The sequence below is a fragment of the Ambystoma mexicanum genome, chromosome 6p (assembly GCF_040938575.1).
Source record: "Ambystoma mexicanum isolate Mex_15411 chromosome 6p, UKY_AmexF1_1, whole genome shotgun sequence".
In the NCBI taxonomy this organism is placed as follows: domain Eukaryota; kingdom Metazoa; phylum Chordata; class Amphibia; order Caudata; family Ambystomatidae; genus Ambystoma; species Ambystoma mexicanum.
In genome coordinates, this window is record NC_090935.1 from 861,984,011 (window position 1) to 862,006,754 (window position 22,744).

General features: G+C 47.1%; 1 protein-coding gene across 6 annotated transcripts in view; it reads left to right on the top strand.

Moving 5' to 3' along the window:
* The window catches only part of FER (FER tyrosine kinase), a 2,139,903-nt gene that overhangs the window by 501,763 nt on the left and 1,615,396 nt on the right, over positions 1-22,744 (top strand). For all 6 annotated transcript variants that reach the window (XM_069625482.1, XM_069625481.1, XM_069625479.1 and 3 more), the window contains one exon: positions 5,298-5,420. In XM_069625482.1, the coding sequence (XP_069481583.1) occupies positions 5,298-5,420 (123 nt within the window). The remainder of the gene's footprint in view (positions 1-5,297; positions 5,421-22,744) is intronic.

The following is a 22,744-nucleotide window of genomic DNA, read 5'->3' on the forward strand; positions in this document are numbered from 1 at the left end:
TTGCTATCTGCCATTGATATTCCTACTATAGTCTGGGGTGGGCACTTCAACATCGCTATGGACCCTAAACTGGACAGATCCAGCACGGTCGTTAGAGCACCAAGTAGGGCTGTTCTAGCTTTGCAACATGTCCTTTCCCAGCTCTCCCTCGATGATGCCTGGCGAGTGATGCATCCGAAAGGAAAGGCCTACACATACTACTCTTCGGTTCACGATTCCGAGTCCAGAATTTATTATTGGTTTGTTTCCCCCGCTATGCTTGCTGTAACAAAGTCATGTGAGATACTGCCCCATACACTGTCTGACCACTCCCCGATAACACTTGAGGTTGCAATTCAAAAGTGCCCTAGATCTCCCAGAAGATGGAGGATGCCCGGGGGGTTGCTGAGTGACCCTGGGATGATGGAGGGGCTACACACCGAAATTGCAGAGTTCCTCGAAATTAATATGGGCTCAGTTGATAGTTGTTCCACGGTATGGGAATCCTTTAAGGTCTGGGCTAGAGGGACGCTACTATCCAAATCTGTGGGTCTCTTGAAAGGGGTTAGGGCTGACCTGACCCAAACTGAGGACGAACTGGGGAAACTTGAGGACGAGTACGCTCGTAGACATGATAAGGCCATACTAGCTGGAATACAACATCATCTCCAGGAATTTGGCAGACTAGCTGCTAGGGAAGTACAGTACATGGCGGCCCCGGTCCAAGCCCGTAAATATGGTGAAGGTACAAAGCGGGAAGGACACTGTCTAAATGACTGAAACAGGACAGGCACCCTAATCGAATTACTAGTATACAAACGTCTGGCAGAGAGGTTTTACTGAATGAGAGTGAGATCAATATTGAGTTTGCTAAATTTTATCAACAGCTGTGTAGCAATAGAGTCACTAAGACGATCACAGAAATCAGGGCATACTTGGAGACGCTGACAATGCCGAAACTCCCTGAAGAGGCCCGCCTGGCAATGGACCAACCTCTCGCTACTGACGTGCTTGCTGAGGCGATTAAGGACTTGGCATCCAATAAAGCCCCAGGGCTAGACGGCCTGGGAGCTGAGTTTTACCAGGAGTTTAGTGCAGAACTCGTTCCATTGTTATTGCGGGTTTGGGAGGAATCCCTCCAATCTAAAATACTGCCCCCGTCCATGGGAGAGGCCCTGATAACTGTTCTCCCTAAACCGCGCCGCCCGCCCCAGGACATGTCGTCATATAGGCCACTATCTCTTAATCAACACAGATGCTAAGATATTTGCCAAAGTACTGGCCAGTAGGCTTCTGCCGGCAGTTCCTACACTTGTACACCCTGACCAGAATGGGTTTATCCCCACTAGATCTACGGCTCTTAACCTTCGTAGGCTCTTTGGTATTATGGCCCAAATAGACCCGGGCAGAAACGCTGTAGCCGTATCATTAGATGCGGAAAAGGCCTTCGATTATGTGTCGTGGGCCTACTTGCTGGCAGTGCTGGAGGCATTTGGTGTTGGCCCTAACTTCATCAGATACGTGGAATTACTCTACACGGAACCTGGGGCGCGGGTATTGACCAACCATTCAATTTCGGATTTGTTTTTATTGGGAAGGGGCACCAGGCAAGGCTGCCCATTCTCGCCCACACTATTTGCCTTGACAATAGAGCCAATGGCTATAGCGGTCCGACTGCGACACTCCAACAGGGGTATCAACCTTAAAGGGGCTACTCGGCTAATCTCGCTATACCCGGACGACACGCTTTTATATGTCCGTGAACCAGAAAACAACTTAGCACCTATTATGGCTGAGATACAAGAGTTCACCGCACACTCGGGGTACTCCATAAACAGAGACAAGTCAGAGGTTTTCCCCCTCTCACCGTCAGCTGGCTGCCCCGGCTCCTTGTGTGGTCTGAAGTGGTCTGGGGGCGGATATCCTTGAGGAAATTACACAAATCCCCCCGGCATTGACCCCTCAGAAATATTTATTCGGAGATATAGGCAAGTGCTCTGAAAAAATCAGAAGACTATTTAATGTCTCGTGCGCAGTTGCCAAAAAATGTATTCTACAACAATGGAAGAATGCTGCGCCATCCACTGTAAAGCAGTTCCTCCGGGAATTGACGCATGTAAATGAGGCTGAAGAACAGTTTGTCCTCACCCGCCCATCGGCTAGCAGACCTTAAGATATTTGGGGGCCCTTCAGAATGTTTTTGTGTGATATGGTCTCAGATGAAGATGAAGCTATGTAACTGTACCACCTTGATGAGATGCATGATATCTGTACCGATTTTCTATTTTGTCATGTTTATTTCTAGCTGTAAGGTAAAGCTGTAACTGTGTTATGTATCTTCTGTACCACTAATAAAAAAAAAAATCAGGTTCTAGTTTGTGGTCTAGGCATGGGATTGGAGAGGGGCTGGGCAGCTCCCTCCCCTCTCCCCCCGCTATAAGGAACTCATGGTGGCAACAGTAAAGACAGACACAAGTGATCACAGTTCAAGGGTGTTTATTAAACTGTAAATGTAGGGTGGAAAAACGCCTAACCTAAATCTAAGAGCATCGACCATCAAATGAAAAATAAGGCTATCCTTGTGGCATCTTGTCATAGTAAAAAGGCCTATACTAAAAAAAAAAAAAATTGCCAAATCCTTACAACTAATTGCAGAAAGAGTGTGGAATAGGGCTTTCAATATAAGAAATGTTCAGAAATAGTAAGTCAGGATGTAATTGCCAGGGGTCTCCCTTCCCCATGTTTTCAGCATGGAACAAGATGGGTCTCCTGAGCACAGCACACACTTGAGCTTTCCCAGAACCAGCCAACAATTCCGCTCTAGCGATCAGGTTTTCCAATGGTTAAAGTCTCTTTGCAATAAAAAGTCTCTTGCCTTCGAGGGCCGGATAGTTCAACAAAATAAACACAAAAATTATTTTCCACGTAGGGTTTTGGGTGATGGCTTCAGCCCTGGGTCCCCCTCTTCTGGGCACAGACCCCTCACAGTCGTACTCAAAAACCCAATCAACAGTTCCTTTCTCAACGTACTTTGGATGATGACTTTCCTCCCCTGGATCTCCCTCCTTCATGTTCGGACCCCTTTTAAATTACCGGTTTCCTTCCTTCTGGTTCATTCTTGCGAATTGTTGCAAACCAGTTCACTGTGTACATCCCTCTGCCAGGGTCACTCCTGTCAACACAATGTTCATGGGACTACATATTTTCATCCCTCTTGTTAACATCCCTCCGCCGGGTTCACTCTTGCCACCTTTAAACAGTTTTGAGTACTTTTCATATCATGCAGGATTCATTTCCCTTAGTTTCCCAATCATCTGCCGGTCAAAGACTTTCAACTGTATGGAGGATTTGACAAGACCCCTGTATGACCACTTTGACCCCCTTCCACCTTTTCCTAAGGACTTCTGGTTACTGTAGTTCAACAGCAGAGTAATCGCCTAGCGTTTCTTAAGTGAAAACCCACGTGGTGTTTGATTTTGTTATGCTGGCTTTCCCCTTTACGTATAGCGACAGTTCTTTGTTCATTTCAAGTTCAATTAGCCGCTTGCTACTTTCGTTCAACACAGTTCGGTTTCTTTATCGACTCTCCCCTCGACTCACCCGCTGCATTGCTTTCTTGTCGGTAGTCAAGGCCGGTACCATTCGGCCGTGCGTCTTCCCTCGGTTTGCGAAGGAGGAGCCCAGTTACCGTTGACATCTGCTGCAACTGATGCTGGCTATTGTTCGCAGCTTTACGATTCCGTCTCTTGAGGCTTCACCGGTCTCTGTCGATAAGGGCAAGGTCACTTCTCCCCTTGGTATCCTCTCGTCTCGCGCTGTCTTTCTCCTTCTCTTGAACTGGCACAGTTAGCTCTCACGTCTTGTGTTCTGCCTTGCTCGTCCTGTGCTCTTGTGCTCCACCTTTAATCCCCTGTGGGGAAGGGTGTGTGATTCTGGTCAATTGCCTCGCTTTGTCTGACCCTTGTATTGGGACATGTCAGGTAAACGGCTCTGGTGTTAGTCCGTTGTCTTTCGTGTTGTGCAAAAGTATTTGTGTAGGAATGGGGTGGGGGGGGCAGTGTTTTGGAATATCCTACGTGGTAGGATGGGGAAAAGGTGTTCAAAGAAGGGGGATACCGCTTCTCGCCCATCGGTCTCCCACTGCCACTCCCCAATGACTCCCCAGCCAGTTGATCCTCCCGCACTGTCCACCCCCAGGAACTGGATCCAAAAGCGATGGCCGTGTCCTGGCCACCTGGATGACAGATCCCAGGGGATTAGACACGGAGACACCTTCAGGTTTCTCATACTGCCTCGAGGTAGCTCAAGGCTCTGACAATTCCCTAGCAGGCCATGTTATCTGGGCTGCAGAGTTCCTTCCTGGCTTTGGGATGGAGTCTGGCTCCTGAATCGGTCACAACAGTCAACAAATTAAAAACAAAAAGCAAGAAATGGAAAAATGGAACTGGAAGGATTTCACAAAAGACAATAGTGCTGTCGAAATTCACAAATGGATCAATATAAACAGATGCCATATTTTGTTGTCCCACCTGCTGTGTAAGTCGTAGCCAAATTAAATTATTCAATAAATATCTGCCATTGTACTGTGGGACCGCGTGGATGGTCCCTATTGAAATAAATAGTCCTATGTTAGAATACAGGTATTTAGGTGCTGCTGGCAGTTAACTCTGCCATTACCATTTCCCTGACTCATTCCATGCCCCACCATCTATAACCTCCTGCAGTTTAGGCCTCTGTAAAGGGGTGTAAATGGGAGTACTGTTGCTGTGAAGCAGATGAATTCATAAATGTTTGTTGAATTACATTTGCTTATTAGCACCTGCGTTCTGACTTTGTTTTTTTAAACCTGGCATCAGAGAACTAGGTTAATGTGGACACATTCATTTCTGGCATTGTGGGACCACTCTGCAACAGATTCCAAGGCTTTACAAGTCATACTCCTACGTCTCGTCCCCATTGATATGGAGGGAAGGGGACATATGACTAGGAGTACAGTAGTCACTACAGTGAGTAACTTTTCCCTTATCTGTTGCGAAGGGGCTATTGTAAAAATGTTGCACAGATGATATAGAAATTAAACAGTGACACAAGCCATAAAAAATGTGAAAAACATTAGATTAGCATGTGACCATGTAAAGAGCAGACATGAATAGTGCGACTGATGTGCTTGTTTCCAACTACAAACATTGTTTCCCTGTCTCAGTGACCAAAACATGCATCAGGTGAATCTTTTCAGTACATTGTCTTTACATACAGTTTGTATACATATGAGTTTGGTATGTACATGTCCAGTAAGGCATTTCAAATATGCATTCCAGGTTGAAAACCGCTGCAGAAGAACTCACTCAGACCCAGCAAACCCTTTTGAATAAAGAAGAGCTGATGACGGAATTGGAAAAGAAAATAGATGAGGCTTCCAAAACCTGTGAAAAGAAGTCTGAGTAAGTATATATGATTGTTACCATGAGTGGTAAATCATGTATTGGGCGTCGGAGGGTGAGCTTCTTAAGCTGGCCCAGTGAGTGGAGGCAGAAAAAGAACAGCCCAGTAGGGTGGGTAGAAATCGCCTTCATTGATTTCTGTTGGGGCACAGAAAAACTTCTCAGGCAAAGACAGTTTGTATTGAGCACATTTTTTATTGCTGAAGTGTTAAAGTGGGGTACACCCAGAAGACTTTTAAGTCATAGCATTACACGGATGTGACAGTCTTATCCATTGACACACGGGGCATCTTGATAGAGACTGTTTGTAAAATTATTTTGTCCACTGGACAAGTAGATGGTCATGGCAACTAGAGGCTGTAGCACAAGACTCAAGTGAAAGAATTACAAAATAAAGCTGCCTGGAGCTGCAGGTGGTAATGCAGCACATGCAAAGCTGTCCAGGGTGAGCTGGGCTTGAAACATCACATTACAAGTTTGCCTGGCTCCGCGTGTCTCGCATGAGGAGCAGTCTAAAGACATCCCAGCTGCATGCAAGTCTAAGAGGTTAAGCAGGTGCCAAATGATCTTGGAGTGAGCACAACCATTACGAGGGGGTTTGGAGAGGGGTCATGATAGTGAAGTGGGTTAAGTGCCTGCACACTGCTTCAAATCCTGCCATGCTCAGAAATGGGTAAAATCAGGAAAAGGCAAATTACATGATGGATGGGAACAATGTGTTGATTGGATCCTGAAAAGGCAGGTAACTTTCTGATCTGGTAGCAGAATTGGGAAACAGGTTGAGGGAAGTCAAAATGATGAGGAAATTACTCAGCGCCGAATGAAGGGGCAGTCACAGCAGCAATCTATGAACAAGGTATAAAATACAGTGGGAACTCCTCTGTGGCACAAGATGGGTGTACGGTGGGTGATGGATTGGGCTGAATTCTGGTGGGCTCTGTGTTCAGTTCTCAGTGTTTGTCATAGTCTTTTTTCACAGCTTGTATGGCATTGTATAGTGTCTGATCAGCATCTGAATCCTCACACATGTAAATGCTAGCTGCGCGAGTAAGTCCATTTGATTCATCAGCAAATGACTGTGATATTGTCAGTTTTGCAAATAAAGGATCGCATTGACAAATTGACAGTGCAGATTTCGAGAACAGCACATATGACCTATAACTGGCCGCTCCCCTTGACTGAAAAAAAGGAAAATTCCCATAGCAACAGAAATACATTGAGATTGTGTAGTTTTCATTTTTCAAAACCAAAATGTCAGGGGAATTATGGTATTAAAACTGTCTTTGGGGCACAAGCGGTTTCGTATTCCGCTGTACTTACGCTGTACTTACCTAATCATACATTCATTACATTATAAAGAATGAGAAAATATCTTGGAACATGAATCTGTTTTGTTTATCTCACTTAACACATTTCCTTGCTGGATTACAGGGCTCCTAGAACAACAATGTTAAGAATGGGTCTCCATTGGTGAACATTTGCATTATCCACAGCCTCAACCTGTCCTTGGATTCTGTGACAAAATCCAATGCAGGGATTGTGTGGCGTGCACATTGTCAAAGAAATGTTTTTCCACTGAAAAGTAGAACAATGCTAGGCTCCCATCAGGGCAAATAAATCTTAAATAATACTAAAGAAAAGCAATTAATATTTCTTTGTCAGCGTTAAAAGTCTTGGAATGCCTCAATGATGGCACTGCAAATAGGACTGTTTGCCAAGATATTTGATTGTGAACTTGTATGATGATTGTGTAGTCTATTGTGTAAGTTTATGGTAAAGTGTACAACTTTAAGTGCATAGATCTTTCTGCTTTATTCACATGTGCTGTCTATGGATTTTATGAAGCTCCTAAGGCATAGACTTTGAGGAGGGGATTGAGAGGTGAATGACATCATTTGTTAATACTGTAAAGATGGACAGAGTTCATGCTTCTGACTGGCAAAGAGCGCACTTTCCATGTTGAGGTTCACCTAAATAAAGATTGAAATAAAGGAAGTTACTCTCCTCCTTACAGATTCTTCTAAAGTACATGACATTGTATGACCCACATTTAAAAAGGGTGTCAAGGATATCACAAAATTACTTATTTACCACCTGTTCACTCTTGGTGAAATCAAATCATTTACCGAAGAGACTGGAGACTGACCACCTCCTTTTTTTTTTTTTTAACAAGATCAAGTGATTTCTCACATTAATACTAGCAGCAGGTCTTGTGAAGTCCTTCCTTGATCCCTCACAGGGGCACAGCATACTGCAGATAAGCTATATTGTGTTGGTAAGAAAGCTCAGTGAGCACTGTGAAGGGATCCTGAAGGAAGACACAGACAACATATTCAAAGTTCAAAATCAAATGGTTTATTAAAGCATATGTCAAGGTGGCTGAAGGCCTAACTTGCCTAAAGCTAAGATGGGATTTCCCTACCTGAACCTAAGGAAAGTCTGAGTCAAAGAGTCCAACTTAAGTCTGTCTGTGTCCAAAACCTATCCTTGCCCTCACAACTAAAGCCAAACAATGTGTACGGATGTCAGTAATAAAAGAAATGGTGATCAAACAAAGTTCTGAGCTTCTTCCATCTCTTAGCTTCCTCTTCAGCTCTCCTTCCCCAAGTTAAAGAAAGTTCCACAAATCGTTTAGGTTCCCTTCCCCCAAGTTCAAGACAATACAGTTGCGCACAATCCTTGGGGTTCCCTTCACCAAGTTCAAGACAACACAGTTCAAAAGGAAAGGGTCTTGAGGCTCCTCCCTCAAGATGACATTTGCAGTTCATCACGTCTTAGGGTTCCCTTCCCAAGACTTTAACGTAGCAACTTGTACTTGGTTCAATCCCTCAATGTCCAACACAACTCTAGGTCATCTTGGCCCTCCTTCTGGATTGCATGAACAGTTCACTTACAGTTCTCCTTCTTGGTTTGTTCCACCATGTCTCTGGCTTTCACAGTTTTAGGGCTCACTGGTCTAGGCGCAGTTGTTGGACCACATGCTCCACCCTTAACAGGTCGCGTAACCAGGAGCACATGGCTCTTAAGCCCTCACAGGTTCTTCTGCGTTTGCCCCTGTGTAGCGATTCACATTCACTTCGCTTCTCCTTGTTGGCTTCTTGGCTTTACGTGCACGTTCTCACTCTCCTGGCTTCTTCTAGTTAGCCTCTTGACTTTTTCATAATGTGTCACACATCTCATGCCAGTCTTCGGCATTGCCGCACTGTATCCACTCATAAAGTTCACTCTGCAGTGACCTTATTTGTTCCCCACCTCTCTGGCATAATCTTTCATGCGTGTGCTCTTATTTCATGGGTTGCTTTTAAATGGATATTCTCCCTTTTTAACTTTCAACAGCTAATACCTTTGCTCATAACATTTTCATACAGTTCAGCATTCACTATGCAAAATGTACCTTTGCTTCTAGTGTTAATTCAATTCGGCATTCAATAATGTTTTCCATTCATTCGGTATTCAAAAGGTTGCATGTATCAGACTCTTATGGTTACGCTCTGCCCCTTCTAGGCCACCCTTTTTCCCACTGGTGTCTGGCAGGCTCACTGGTCTTTGCAACCTTCCGCAAGCTCTGCTTAATGCGGCGTTGGCTGCTCATTCGCTGGGGGAGATCCAGCTACTACCGCCCCACCTGTTACACGGCTATGCGCGCACTTGCCAGCTACCTCTCTGCGGTTGGAGCAGCGATCTCTGGGCAGGTGAGCGGGCCAACCCTCTGAAGCAGTTGCTTCGCTTCTGGTCCTCTCGCGGCCCCTTCTGCTCTTGCCTGCCGTTTTGCCGCCTGCTCCCTCTTTCCGCTCTGCCTCGCCTAGCGCTCCCAGGATCCAAAAGCAATGGCCTTTCCCTGGCCACCTGAGAAGAGGATTCAGGGGGAGTAGGAGTGAGGATACCCTCAGGTTTATCACAGGACCTATAGCCACCTAGACACATGCAAGTCCCCCCTCAGGTTCCAATCGCCAATCAGTCCACGGCCCTCAATTCCATCTTGCAGTACCATTTACTATTCAAAGGACCCTAGAGACAAATCAATGTATGATTTACACTATATAAGTTGTCATTGTTGTTTTATTTTGTTTCCAACCTTACTCCATTTCATAAATGTTGCAATTGACTAGAACCAGCTGTGTTGCATTTAATACACCTGGAATTTCATTATTTATTGGAAAGCTACATGTAATTAATGATGTAATTCATGTGTCTGTGTGCCGTATTTCATAGATTTGGGCAGCAACGTGGCAGAAGTACATTTCTTTTACAAGGATAAGTTGTTTTCTTGAAAATGTCCCTTGGACAATTTGGACTTCTAAAAAATTCCACACTTCCTGCACTTGTTTTTCCCTCCTAAGTTCACTTCATGATTGAAGCGCATGTTTCCTGGGCCAGTTAGAACTGGACAGTAAACGCTCCTTACAGCTTAGAAAAGATAAAACAGGGTATAGTGACTAAGGAAACAAATGAAACATTCATAGCTCCCACACTTCTGCTGTCTTTGTTCACCCCTATCCCAACATCGAATATATTTAAATATATTTACAACTTATTCGGGTTGAGACCGAATTTCAATCTCTGGCAGTTTCGCACCTAAAGTTCTTGCCTCCCATTCACAAATTCACCCTAATTTTCTTGGTCAAGGCATGTGTGATGCTTTTTATTTCTCAGATCACTTTTGTTCTCCAGCATTGGATCTTTCATGGATTCACATACTGTGAATATTTCCTCGTCGTCAGGCTGGGAAACCTCGGTAACTCTAACTTAGCGTTTTCCTATGGAACACTTTGACACTTTAGTGTCCTATTAACGTTCTTTGTGGGTGCTTTAGGCCCCACCAATAGTACGTCTGGAATAAATAGCCCCACCCCCGCGGCTTCCCTTCAGATTTGAACCATCTCTTGTTTCTTCGTGTTTTTCCACCTGCATTTGGTTCGTGGGCTAGGATGTCCTCAGTAGCCCAGAAGAAGGCTCTTATTCAGCCATGTGTTACCTGCGGCATGAAGGTGTATGAAGGGGATGGTCATATGGACTGTCCTTACTGTCTCTACCCCCATCACTCGGCGGATGCCTGCGAGATATGTCAGTGGTTTTCGCATAGAAGACCTTGAAGGACTGTAATCGACGGCTCATATGTTGGCTTAATGAGGGCACGTACCTGGCTTCTGAGGTGGGTTCGGCCCAGGAGAGCCAGTCTTCAGGAAGAGCGGAGAAGTCCGCGGAGCATCGCCGAGCGGTGTCGGCAGAACCCCGTGCTAAGAAGCATCGGGCAGCATTGCCTGGGTCGGAAGTGGGGAAAGGCAGCAAGTCTTCATCAAGGCCGCATCATTCGAAGGGGATGAGTGGCTCGCCGTTGTCCAAGCACAGTCGGCCGGACAAGTCCAAGGGGTCTGGCGGTAGGCCCGAGAAGTCTACGGTGTCAGAGAAAGACCTGGCGAAGCCGAAGGAGTCTTCGTCGAAGCACTCGTCGTCCAGGGACCATCACAAGTCTTCATCCAGCAAGGAGTCTTCAAAGCACCATTCTGGTTCTTCCAAAAAATCCAGGTCTCTGGTGAAATCAAAGCCAGGGGACGTGGTTCTGACGATGAGCTCATCGACGGTTGTTCGATCGTCGACGATAGTGATGCAATCTACGGTCCCGTCTTCAACGGTGGTGGCAGCACCGTCCACAACTATGATGGACAGTGGTGTGCTGCTGTTGTCGTCACAGATGGAATCTGAAGGGTTGTTGATGACAGGAGGGGCATGGCAGTCCGCCGCCTTTGAGTCCATCCTGCCTGAGAACATTTTGCAACAAGCTCCAGCTACGTTTTCGGTTTCTTCGGGAATGGAGGAGAAACAGGAGCCGGTGTTTGACTCATTGGCTTTGGGTCTGCAGAGTGTGAGGCCTTTGACATCGAGTGGGGAGGGGGCTGGGCCGCCCCTTTACCCTTTGGTTAACCCGCAATCTCTGCTGTTGTTGCAAGTGCTATCTACGCTTCAGTCTTTGTTGGGGCAACTGGATGCAAGGTTGTCGCCGTCTCTTCCAAGTCTGGCAGTGCCGGTGGTCAAGGGGTTGCCTGGTGAGGCACCTAGGAAGTCTCCTCCGGCATGGTTGCCATTGCTGTTGCTGGTGGGGTAGGGACGTCCACGGTCTCATCCTGAAGAAGGCGAGCTACCTGAATCGGACCCTGAGAGTGTTCCGCAGGACACCCTATATTGTGTGTCGTCATTGCTGATGAGGGATGACGCTTTCACACGGACCCAGAGGTGGAGCAGCCCCATAGACCGGCACAACCATGGCCTCAGAATGATATTGGGGCCTTCCACGTCATGATGTTGAAAGCATGTCTGGAGTTTGGGCTGGTGCCTGAAGAGGAACGTGAGGACTGCTTCCTCTTCGACCATATGGGAAAGCAGAGGAAGGCGGTCTTCTCGGTGCCGATTCTCGACCACGTGTGGCAGGAGGGCCTGTGCATGATGCGCCACCTGTTTTTAGAGCTAGCGGTGAAAGGTCACCTTGAAAAAAAATTCAAGGCTCCTGAGTCTACCCCTAGATGCCTGGTGTCGCAGCCCACACCGAGTCCGTGATGTCGGTGGCTGCCAGTCGTAAGGCCAGGGGCCAACATAAATGTGTTAAGCCTCTGGACAGTGAGGCCAGGAAGCAGGACGCCTTTGGAAAGAAGGTCTTTATGGTAGAGGCTACGACTGTGAAGGCGGCTAATTCATTGCCGATTATGGCCAGACATGATCATGAAATGTGGCACCGGCTGGCCCCGATTCTTGGACATCTGCCAGAGCAACACCGAAAGGAAGCAATGCTGTTGGTTCGAGACGGGGAGGAGGCCTCCAACCACAGCATCAATATTGCTGTGGATCTGGCAGTCAGGTTTTAAACAAACTAATAATGGGGTGGTGCTCCGACGGCTGGCCTGGTTGAAGTGCACAGACTTTCGCCCGAAGGTCCAATACAAGGTCATCGACATGCCCTGTGAGGGTGAACACTTGTTTGGCTAGAAAATTGATGAGGCGCTGAAAGGGATGAAAGAGGATACGGAAACCGCTAAATCCTTGGGTTCCTTGCAAAGTGGTCCCTCTTTTCGCTCCTTTCAAGCTTTTCTTGGAGCCTCTGGGAATGCCCGGTTCGCTTCCGCCAGAGATTGAGGATACGGGCGCTCCAGCTACTCATCTCAAGGTTATCAGCGATCAGTTCAGTCGGCTCAGAAGGGCCAGGACTTCTAAGCTCAGTGAAAGAAAGGTTCGCAGTCCTCGGCGGCTAAGGGACGGCAAACAAATGCTCAACAATGACTGCCATATGGACAATCTACTGGGGGGCAGGGTCACCATCCATGATGACGAGTGGCGAAAGGTAACATCAGATCGCTGGGTGCTAGACACGGTGCGTCTCAGCCACTCGGCGTTTCGGCATCCTCCGGTCCCTATTCCGCCGGTGCATGTGCTGCAGCTGCATCTTCCAATCCTGCGGCAGGAGGTGGTTCTCATGCTAGAAAAAGGGGCGATAATACCAGTTCCGGTTGCGGAACGGGGCCAGAGGGTTTACTCCCGGTACTTCGTCGTGAAAAAGCCCAAAGGCGAGTGCAGGCCTATTCTAGAACTTCAGGCATTGAACAAGAGTGTGCAACGCCTGAAGTTCAAGATATCATCCGTTTGATGCAGCCGGGTGAGATCATGGCGTTGTTGAATCCGCCGGATGCCTATTTTCACATCCCTATGAGGCGGAAGCACCGCAAGTTCCTGCCTTGTGTGTGTGTGTGGAGAGGAGCACTATATGTTTCGGGTCTTCCCGTTCGAAGTCGTCCACCAGGACGTTCAAAAAGTGTCTGGCCCTGGTAGCAGCCTTCCTCCAGAGGGAGGATCATCATGTGTACCCCTACTTGGACGATTGGTTGGTGAGTCGTTCATCGAAGGAAAGGGCACGAGAGTCTTTCATGGCTACTATGCGGCTTTTGCAACGGCTGGGATTTGCCATCAACTTCCAAAAATCATATTTGACGTCGTCCAGAGAGTTGGTGTTTCTCAGGGTGCAGTTTCTTACCCGGAAAAATCTGGTAAAGCATTCCAGCGAGTGAGTGGAAAAGTTGCGGGCCAAGACAAGCGAGTGGAAAGGGGGCGCAGTGGTCTCGGTCTGAGGTTACATGTCGCTGTTGGGGGCCATGGCGTTGTGCATCACTCTTCTTCCCAATTGCCGCCTGTTCATGTGGCCGGTGCAGGAGTTCCTCGCAGACAGATGGTCGAACAAGTTGTGGTTGGACAAGTTGGTGGTCGACATAGGTGGTTGAGCCTTTGGACGTTTCCCCGGCTCAGGTTCTTCAGTACTTGTTACACCTGGCGGAAGGGGGTCTGTCATCGTCACCCATTAAGGTGTATTTGGCGGCGATTTCTAGGTTCACAAGAAAGCGTCATACTGCTCCTCTGTTTGTTTAGTGATCGCTTGGTGAAACATTTTCTGAAGGGGTTGTTTCAGACATTTCCTCCGGTGAAGAAGTTTGCACCGGTGTGGAGCCTTAATGTAGTCCATTCGGCTTTGATGAAACCTCCTTTTGAACCCATGTCGACAGCTCCCTTGAAGTTCCTCTCATGGAAGGTGGCTTTTCTAGTGGCGATTACCTCGGCCAGGCGGGTGTCAAAATTGCAAGCACTGGTCATTGACCCGCCTTACCTTAGGTTTATGAAGGACATGGTCCTCCTGGCCACTAACCCGCACTTTATCCCGAAAGTGCCGTCAGCATTTCACAAACTTGCCTCTATTGCATTACCCTCGTTCTTTGCTAATGCATCCACGCCAGCGGAAAGGGTCCTGCACTCCCTGGATGTTAAGGAGGGCCCTAAAGATTTATCTGAATCGCACACAGTACTTCAGGAAGTCACAGCAACTGTTTGGGACATTTGGGCAGGCCATCTCCAAGCAAGGACTTTCCCGCTGGGTTTCCTCTACAATTTCGTTTTGTCACACAAAAGCTGGCAAGCCTTTGAGGGGCGCTCTGAAGGCTCATTCTACGCGGTCCACAGCATCGTCAGCAGCATTGTGGTCTGGGATACCACTGGTGGACATTTGCCAGGCAGCTTCCTGGGCGGCACTGCATACCTTCACCAGGCATTACTGTCTGGGGCAGCAACATGTGGAGGATGTGCATGTGGGGCGTGCGGTCCTCCAACGCCTGTTTAAATAAGGGAGGCCCTGCAGCTTCAGGGTATTTTCTATTTGCTATATCACTTGCTGGGTTTGTTGTCTCATGTATGTGATTAAGTACTGTTTGTTGGTTTGCCTGTGACGAACCGCTACACATTGGTTGTACTGATATGTCATCTATTCACAGCATGTGAATCCATGAAAGATCCAATGCTAGAGAAAGGAGTAGTTTCTTTCCTGTAACTCCATTTCACCAGCGTTGGTATCTTTCATGGATTCACATATGCCCGCTGGCCTCCCCTGCAGGCAAACCTGGTTTCGGGTTCCCTCTACTTTGGAGGTTAAAATCTGAAGGGAAGCCGCAGGGGCGGGGCTATTTATACCAGACGTTCTATTGGTGGGTCCTAAAGCACCCAAAAAGGACATTAATAGAACACTGAAATGTCGAAGTTTTCCATAGGAAAACACTAAATTAGTTACCGAGGTTTCCCAGCCTGACGACGGGGAAATATTAACAGCATGTGGATCCATGAAAGATACCAACGCTGGAGAAAGAGTTGGAGGTAAGAAACTACTCCCTTATCTTCCAAAGGTCTACAGAGGTAATCACTGGTTAGCACCAGTTCCTGGTGATACATTTATCATAAACCTAGAGCCCTTATCCAATATACATCCAGTTGATCGAGATCTCCCACTGAGCAGTGGCCAAAAAGGATTAGGAAGGAGTTTAAGGCAATAGTTTGACCTATGACCGCTGGTATTTCAGCAATTTCTACTTTTTTTGTTCGGAACAGGTTAAAATAAAATGCCTATGGTTGGTCCCGAGCAGTTCCCCAAGCACACTGATACTGCCTGGGATGGAACCTTGCTCATCTTTTTCCTCAAACTTTCCACAACATGGAAAGGTTTATTTTTTGAGCAAATATAAAACACTGTTTCCACATGGGAGCCAGTATACGTATCTAATGCATCTCCCTTAGATTCTCTATAGGGATTCTAGAATACCTTTTTTTATGCGCACTGTAATGTTGAGAAACTACCTTCCTTGTTAGTTTTCCCTTTGTTACCTCATTAACCAAATGGATAATTGTATCAATCCTCTTTCCGTCCCCACGACTGGTCAGCTAGTGTAGAAGCAGGAAATATTTGAAGAATTGGGAGTTGTGGCATGGGAATTCAGATTGGAGGTCTTTAAACATCTTGACCACCTAATGTTTCTACATCTGGGCAAGGAATATCGACCGCTTTCTACACCAGCTAGTCAAGATTTATTTGGGCGGCCCTATATCACAATTGTCTCGGATTGGAAAAATGCCTCTGATTTGCCCTTCTAAATAATCACTCCTTAGCACTTTTCAACGTCTTAGAAAATTCTGAACATTACGGTAGGGTTGAACTGCAATTGTGTGCTTGTGAAATTAGATGGAATCTCTGAGACCAGATGAATGCTCTGTGGATTGATTGTACTGGGTAAAGGTGATAGCATCACCTTTCCTTTTCCACTCATGACTTCTCACATTAATTTCGTAGCCATATGCTAAATTATTAGAACTTGTTTTCCTACATATACAGAGATAGATGTGCTAAGGGCAACTCTCCCTCCCTCCCTCCCTCCTTACTAATGCTAGGAATCTGTCTATTGATTATTGTTCCTTTTCCATCCCAGGAGAATAGGCGTGTATATCTCTATTGATCTCCTGCAATCTGCAACCACTCCTTCGCCTCTGGAGTCTTCCCATCCCCCCTCAAGCACTCCCTTGTGCACCCCCTTCTTAAGAAACCCTCCTCCGACCCCTCCTGCCTAGGTAACTATCGCCCAATCTCTATCACTCCCTTCCTGGGCAAGCTCCTGGAGAAACTGGCCATCTCCCAGCTTAATCTCCATTCTGAATCTGTTTGTAGTCTTCATGACCATCAATCTGGCTTCAGAGCTGCCAGAAGCACAGAAACTGCTCTCCTGAACATCCGTGAGGACCTGCTCTCAAACCTTCACTCTAACACCCCTTGTGTTCTCATCTTGCTCGACCTCTCTTCTGCCTTTGACACTGTTAACCACACCATCCTGCTCAACCGTCTCCGTGATAACCTGGGTATCACTGGTCAAGCCCTGGCGTGGCTGTCCTCCTTCCTCTCCAATCGACCCTCCCATGTCCAACTGGGTTCCTTCCTCTCTGACATCTTTTTCTCTACCTGTGGTGTCCCCCATGGATCTAACCTCTCCCCCTGGCTGTTCAACCAGTATCTGCCACTTCTTGCTCACCGCATAGCCGCTCTCTGTCCCAAATTTCAGTGCTACGCGGATGTTTCCCAGCTCATTTTCAGGCTACCCTCGGCCTTCTCTTCCACTTCCCTCATCTCTGACTGTCTTTCTGCTATCCAGGAATGGTGTGCCGCCAACGACCTCTGCCTTAATGACAGTAAGATTGAGATTCTATTTATCGGCACACCCACTCCCTTGTTCCCTGCAGCTCTCTGGCCAGCCTCCCTTGGCCCTCTTCCTGCTCCTACCTGCACGGCAAAAAACCTCGGGGTCATCTTTGACTCCACACTCTCCTTACATCTCTGACGTCTCTAAGAAGTCACACTACCAGCTACACCTCCTCAGAGGTATCCTTCCTTTTCTCTCCTTCCCCAAGAAGCTCACTGTCTCTAGAGCTCTGGTTCTCACTAGGCTGGACTACTGTAACAGCCTCTATCTAAATCTTCCTGCCTCTACTCTCCGCCCTTTGCAACTCATCCAGAACAGGACTGCGAGACTTGTCCTTGGCCTCCAGGACTGAAATCACTACACTGGCTCCTAGTGGCTGCAAGGATTAAGTTCAAAACCCTCTGCATTGTCCACAAGGCCTTCTGGGGCCTTGGGCCAAAATACCTGCAGCTCTCTCTTCCTAAATATCTTCCTTCTCGAGCCCTTCGCTCATCCACCTCCAACTACCTCAGGTTCAGCCGCTTCTCCAAGCAACGAGCTGGTGGTAGATCTCTCGCCACAGCAGGAGCCTCCCTCTGGAACAGCCTTCCTGCCTCCCTGAAACTTGAGGAGAACCATCTCCGGTTCCGGAAGCACCTCAAAACCTTTGCCTCTGCTTTCTCTCCCTCTCTCCCCTGCTAAAATCACTGAACCTGCACTAAATATACAACTGGGCCACTCACCGATCTCATGTCCTGGCGCAGCCACTCTTCCTTGCACTGCCTACATGCACTACGGGACTGTCTATCCTACAGCCCCTTCTCCCGGCACTTACCTTTGCACTTGTCACCAGCTGGCCCTAATATTTATCTCGTATTCTATTAACCATGTACCACACTTTCCTTGTACTTGCCACCAGCTGGCCCTACTATTTATCTTGTATTCTACTAACCATGTACTGCACTTTCCCTTCTCCCCTTCCCCTGCACTTTTTCCCAGTCCCCCTACCCTTGCACTTGCGCAATCTGAATGACACCTGGCCTAGTAGGATCGTTGTCTGTCTCCCTTTCTTCCCCCCCGCCTCGTCGCGCCTTGAAACACTTGTGTATAGGCGCGTTACAAATGCCATATCATATCATATCATATATCATATATCGTCTTGAGAGGGCCATCAGATGTACAACAGTCCTTTATTTTCTCAGGTACCTATCACACAACATTTTAACTGGAGGAAGAAGCGTGCTTCTCACTAATCTATACACAAGATGTGAATCAAAAACAGATTCCTTGCTACAGAAGGAAAACACTATTTTCCAGGACCAGCATTTCTTCAGGCTGATCTTTCCCAACGTTTCTGCTGTGAACAGAAGAACACAAAAAATGTTTACATATATCAATATTCACACTACCTATGGATAGGGTATGCAGTTTTTAACATAAATCAATCACATTTTCTCCCCAATCGGACAATTAGACACGCAAACCGCACGTCTTGGAAACTGCCATCTTTTGATAATCTTATCTGTTAATCAGTCGCCCTAAGGTTATGTGCCTTGCCGGCAGTAAATAACACACGCCCCTCAAGCTGACACCGCTATGTCAAACCAATATGTTATGCCCTTTATCATGACATTGGTGCACAGCCTAGCCAAATGTCCACAGTCTGCAACTACGCGATTACATTGCCTAATGCAAAATGCATAAAATACACATACACATGCACTCACTTTTCATAAAAAGAAGATAACCAGTTACACTTTTCAATAATTTCTCATAGTTTGGAATTATCTAAGTTTTTATATTTCTTATTACAACTGAAACAATTACATACATTCAACAGAGCTATTACAGCTTTTTTCGCACATAATCAATTGAAGAACAGATTTTTTACTCCAAGGCATAGTAATTATGTTTAGGTTGATGGTCACATTCCATGTAATCTTTTTAGATTTCTTTCTTTGATATTTCAGTCCCAGTACTTGAATTGTGCAAGGGAAAAGTCTGTGGAGTAAAATGCAACTCCATGCAGTTCGATCATCCATTGTCTCTTGCAGCACATGACGTTTCCGTTTGTGAGAAAAAATTATTCATTACACATCCAAAATAAAACTTTGCGCTCTGTATTTGTTCATTGATGCAATGCAGCCATGTTTATCCTGATGACGGGCACTGCAAATGGGCAAACGGCAGCGGCTTGATTGTACCAGAAGATACAGAGAACTGTTCCGATGGTGATGCTCCGGTTTTGGTTGATGAATCCATACAACGGAAAATCTGTTACATGGCAGACGCCCATTTTTAGGAAGTAACTATTTAGAAGTAAAAAAGAAAAAATATATTATTGTACCCATTGTCAAAGAAATTCACACTATTACCTCAATTTAAATACAGATGCATCAGATATTGATTTGTGCTTTCAGTAAACATAATAAGGTTTATATCAAAGTGTGGCAATCCAACATTTTCAGATTTATCCTGTTTACTGCGTGCTTTACAACTTTCCAAGTTACATACATGCGGGTGTATTCGAGAAAGTCCTGTTCTTCGCAGTACATGCTGCCACGTTCAGCATAGTTCTTAAAATGTGCAAACTAAACTACAAGCTCCATCATTCAATTTGAAGCCAAAACCACAACATTTAATAAGACGGCCACATGTAAGTTAAATATTTTTGAAGACCTCAGTTGCGCTTGCGATTTATTCCTTATTTAAAAATTCTTTATACACATATTCTAATAAAAATAATTCTGTGTTTGCGTAAAGTTGAAGACAAATGTACATCGGTTTGTGTCAAGCACAGTGGCATAATTATTATAATAATTACGAAAACAATACTTATATGAATTGTTGTCTGTCCATTCTTCTAATGTAAAATGTTGGTTGTTCTTTTTCGAGTGTTATTCATAAATGAAACTAGTATTTCGGCAGGTGTGTAGCTTGGAATTTCATGTTATCTAATTTTTTTCTGCTTAGTGACAGGATGTAATCCCTGGAATTTTTTTCTCTGGGCAGTTCAGGGACATCTCACAATGAGTTCACTTATTTCCCTTAGCTTTCGGTTAAGCCTTTGCTGCAGAAATGAAAATTATTATTTTCCTATTTCTATTTAGATGTTGAGATAAAAATGAAGACAATTGTTTTTAACCTCACCGTAATGTTTTTGCAAACGTTACTATCAATATACATATTATTAATCAAAACATCTTAAACTATTAATAAATGACACAATGCTACATGCACACGCTAGATAGTCTGCTTGTGTAATTTATGGTCTTCCACTTTAGATGGCAAAGAAAGTATTCCCATTTTTCAGGTAAAATTAATAACGAGTAACTTGTTGTAAACCAACCTAAACATGTTCCTCTATAATTGATTTTTATTTTGTGCTGGTAGTTGAATAAAATACTAAATTATCACAAAATAGTCGTATTGGTCGACAATTGCAAAAACCAAGTACTCGCTTAGATTGTGACAGACAGTGAGGGCATGGGTGGGGGATGGTGGGTGGGAGGAATGGATACTGTTGGGTATTTTGTGTAGATTTGGGGTCTGGTGGTATTTTATTACCGCCAAAATAATGGTAATTTGGTGATGACTACTCCTTGCATTTAGATTGGGTTTGGCCTTACTTCCTTTCAGTGACCATTCCTTATTACATTATAAAGGATCATTCGAGGGGATTGGGTCCTCCGACGTATTCCATATCTATGACATGTAATCACCACAGCTGTGCTGCTTCGGAAACTTTTTCGGCGTCTGCGTCCTGCGTCGATGACGTCGATGCGCCGCCGTCGAGGACCTCCTCCGACGTCCGACGTCATCCGATGTGATAAGTAAGACGCACGACGCCAGTAGCCTCAGTTCCGTTTTTTCCGCGAACGTGTTGCTTCGTGTTTCTCGGTTCTAGCCTCGACTCATTGGAGTTCTGTTCTTTCTGGTTCTTCGAACCTGTTCGTTTGTGAATATTCCTTCGACGATGTCTTCCACTTCGTCTTCAACCCCGCGACCGGGCTTCAAGAAGTGCGGGGAGTGTGGGTCCAAGATGTCGGTGACTGACTCGCACGATGCCTGCCTCTGGTGCCTCGGGGAGGCCCACGACACGGATGACTGTGTCGACTGCCTGTCGCTCACGTCCAAGGCCTTACGCGAACGTAAGAAGAAATTGTCGGTAGGTCGGGTGTCCAAGCCCCGGAAGTCGAAGTCGGCGGGGCTTTCGACGGATGATTCGAGGGGTGACTCTCCGCGTCATCGTCGGAAGTCTCGTCGGTCTTCTTCTAGGAGTCGGTCTCGCCACTCATCAGCCTCTTCGAGGCATTCTAGGAAGCGCCGTCACCGGTCGCCTTCCAGGTCCTCTTCAGAGGACTCTGCCCGGCACGTCGGTTACCCCACCAGCCGTGCGACGCCGGAGGAATGGGCTTCCTTCGGGAAGAAGATGTTGGCGATTCTTGAGTCGCAGGGTACTCAACCGTCCGCGCCCCCGAGTGGGGTCGGCCGTGAGAGGTCGAGAGCCACCGCTCGCAAGAGTGGTCGGCGCGAGTCACGGGAGAGGTCCCGTTCGGACAAGGGGGCTCGTTCTCGCCGTACCCGTTCCAGGTCCCGGTCCTCGACGCGATCGAGACCGTGTGCACCTGTGATGTCTTCGAGGAAGACATCGACGTCTGAGGCGTCGAGGGCGTCGACAGGCTTTCTCGAGGCTCCGGCTCTGAGGAAGTCGTCGAAGCCGTCGACGGTCAGGTCGTCGAGGGACACGCTCGGGGCTCCGGCTTCGAGGGCTGTGTCGACGCCGCCGATACTGGAGGCGCTGCATCTGACGTCGACGCCGATTTCCTCGACGTCGACGCCGATCCTCTCGGCGCCGTTGCCGGTTTTCTCGACGTCGGCGCCGATTCGCTCGACGCCATCGACGCCTTTCGTGTCGGAGGTGCCCCGTGTCTCGGGTGTTCCCCCTAGGAAGGCTCTGGTTAAGAGCAGGCCCTCTCGGGTGCCTTTCCACCACTTGGATTATATTTCAGAGGCGGATGAGGATTCGGATGGCCTGGTTCCTAGTCAGGTGCCAGATGACATTGTCTCGGGCCATAGTCAATTTGACGATTTGAGGCAGTCGCTGCATGATGCCAGTGGACTGGACACCTCTCCGGAGGTGGAATTTGGTCGGCCTGAGCCTGGCTCCCATGCCGATTCCTCATACCGGCGCCTTATGGCTAGGGTGTCTGAGTATCTTGGATGGTCTGCTCCCCCAGGGGAGTTTGTGCAGGATGATCTGACGGACATCCTTGATGTTGGTCCCCCAACTGACCCGGTACTGCCGTTCCATATGGCTTTACAGCGTAGGGTGGCGGCGGCTTGGACTGCTCCGGAGAGTCTCCCGGCAGTGGGCAGATCCTTGTCGCGAAAATACCGTCCAGCCAGTGGCGACCCCTGCTACTTGACCAGGCACCCCACTCCGGAAAGTTTGGTGGTGCAGGCGGCCACGGCCCCGGCAAAGCAGGCGTCGTACCCTACCATCCCTCCTGATAGGGACGACAAACGTTTTGATGGCTGGGCGAAGAAGGTGTTTTCTTCTGGTGGTATGGCGCTTCAGGCGGCCAACTCCATTTGTGCCTTGTCGCGTTTCACGCACACTCTGTGGAACTGTGTTGCGTTAGCGGCTGAACATATTCCCGAAGGGGACGAACGGGATGGTTTCCTTGCTATGGTCCAGGATGGTAAGGATGCCATGTGTGAGTCCGTTCAGTCGGGTTTGGACTTAGCTGAATGCGTCAGTAGGTCCATGGCGGCGAGCACCGTGATACGCAGGTTTGCGTG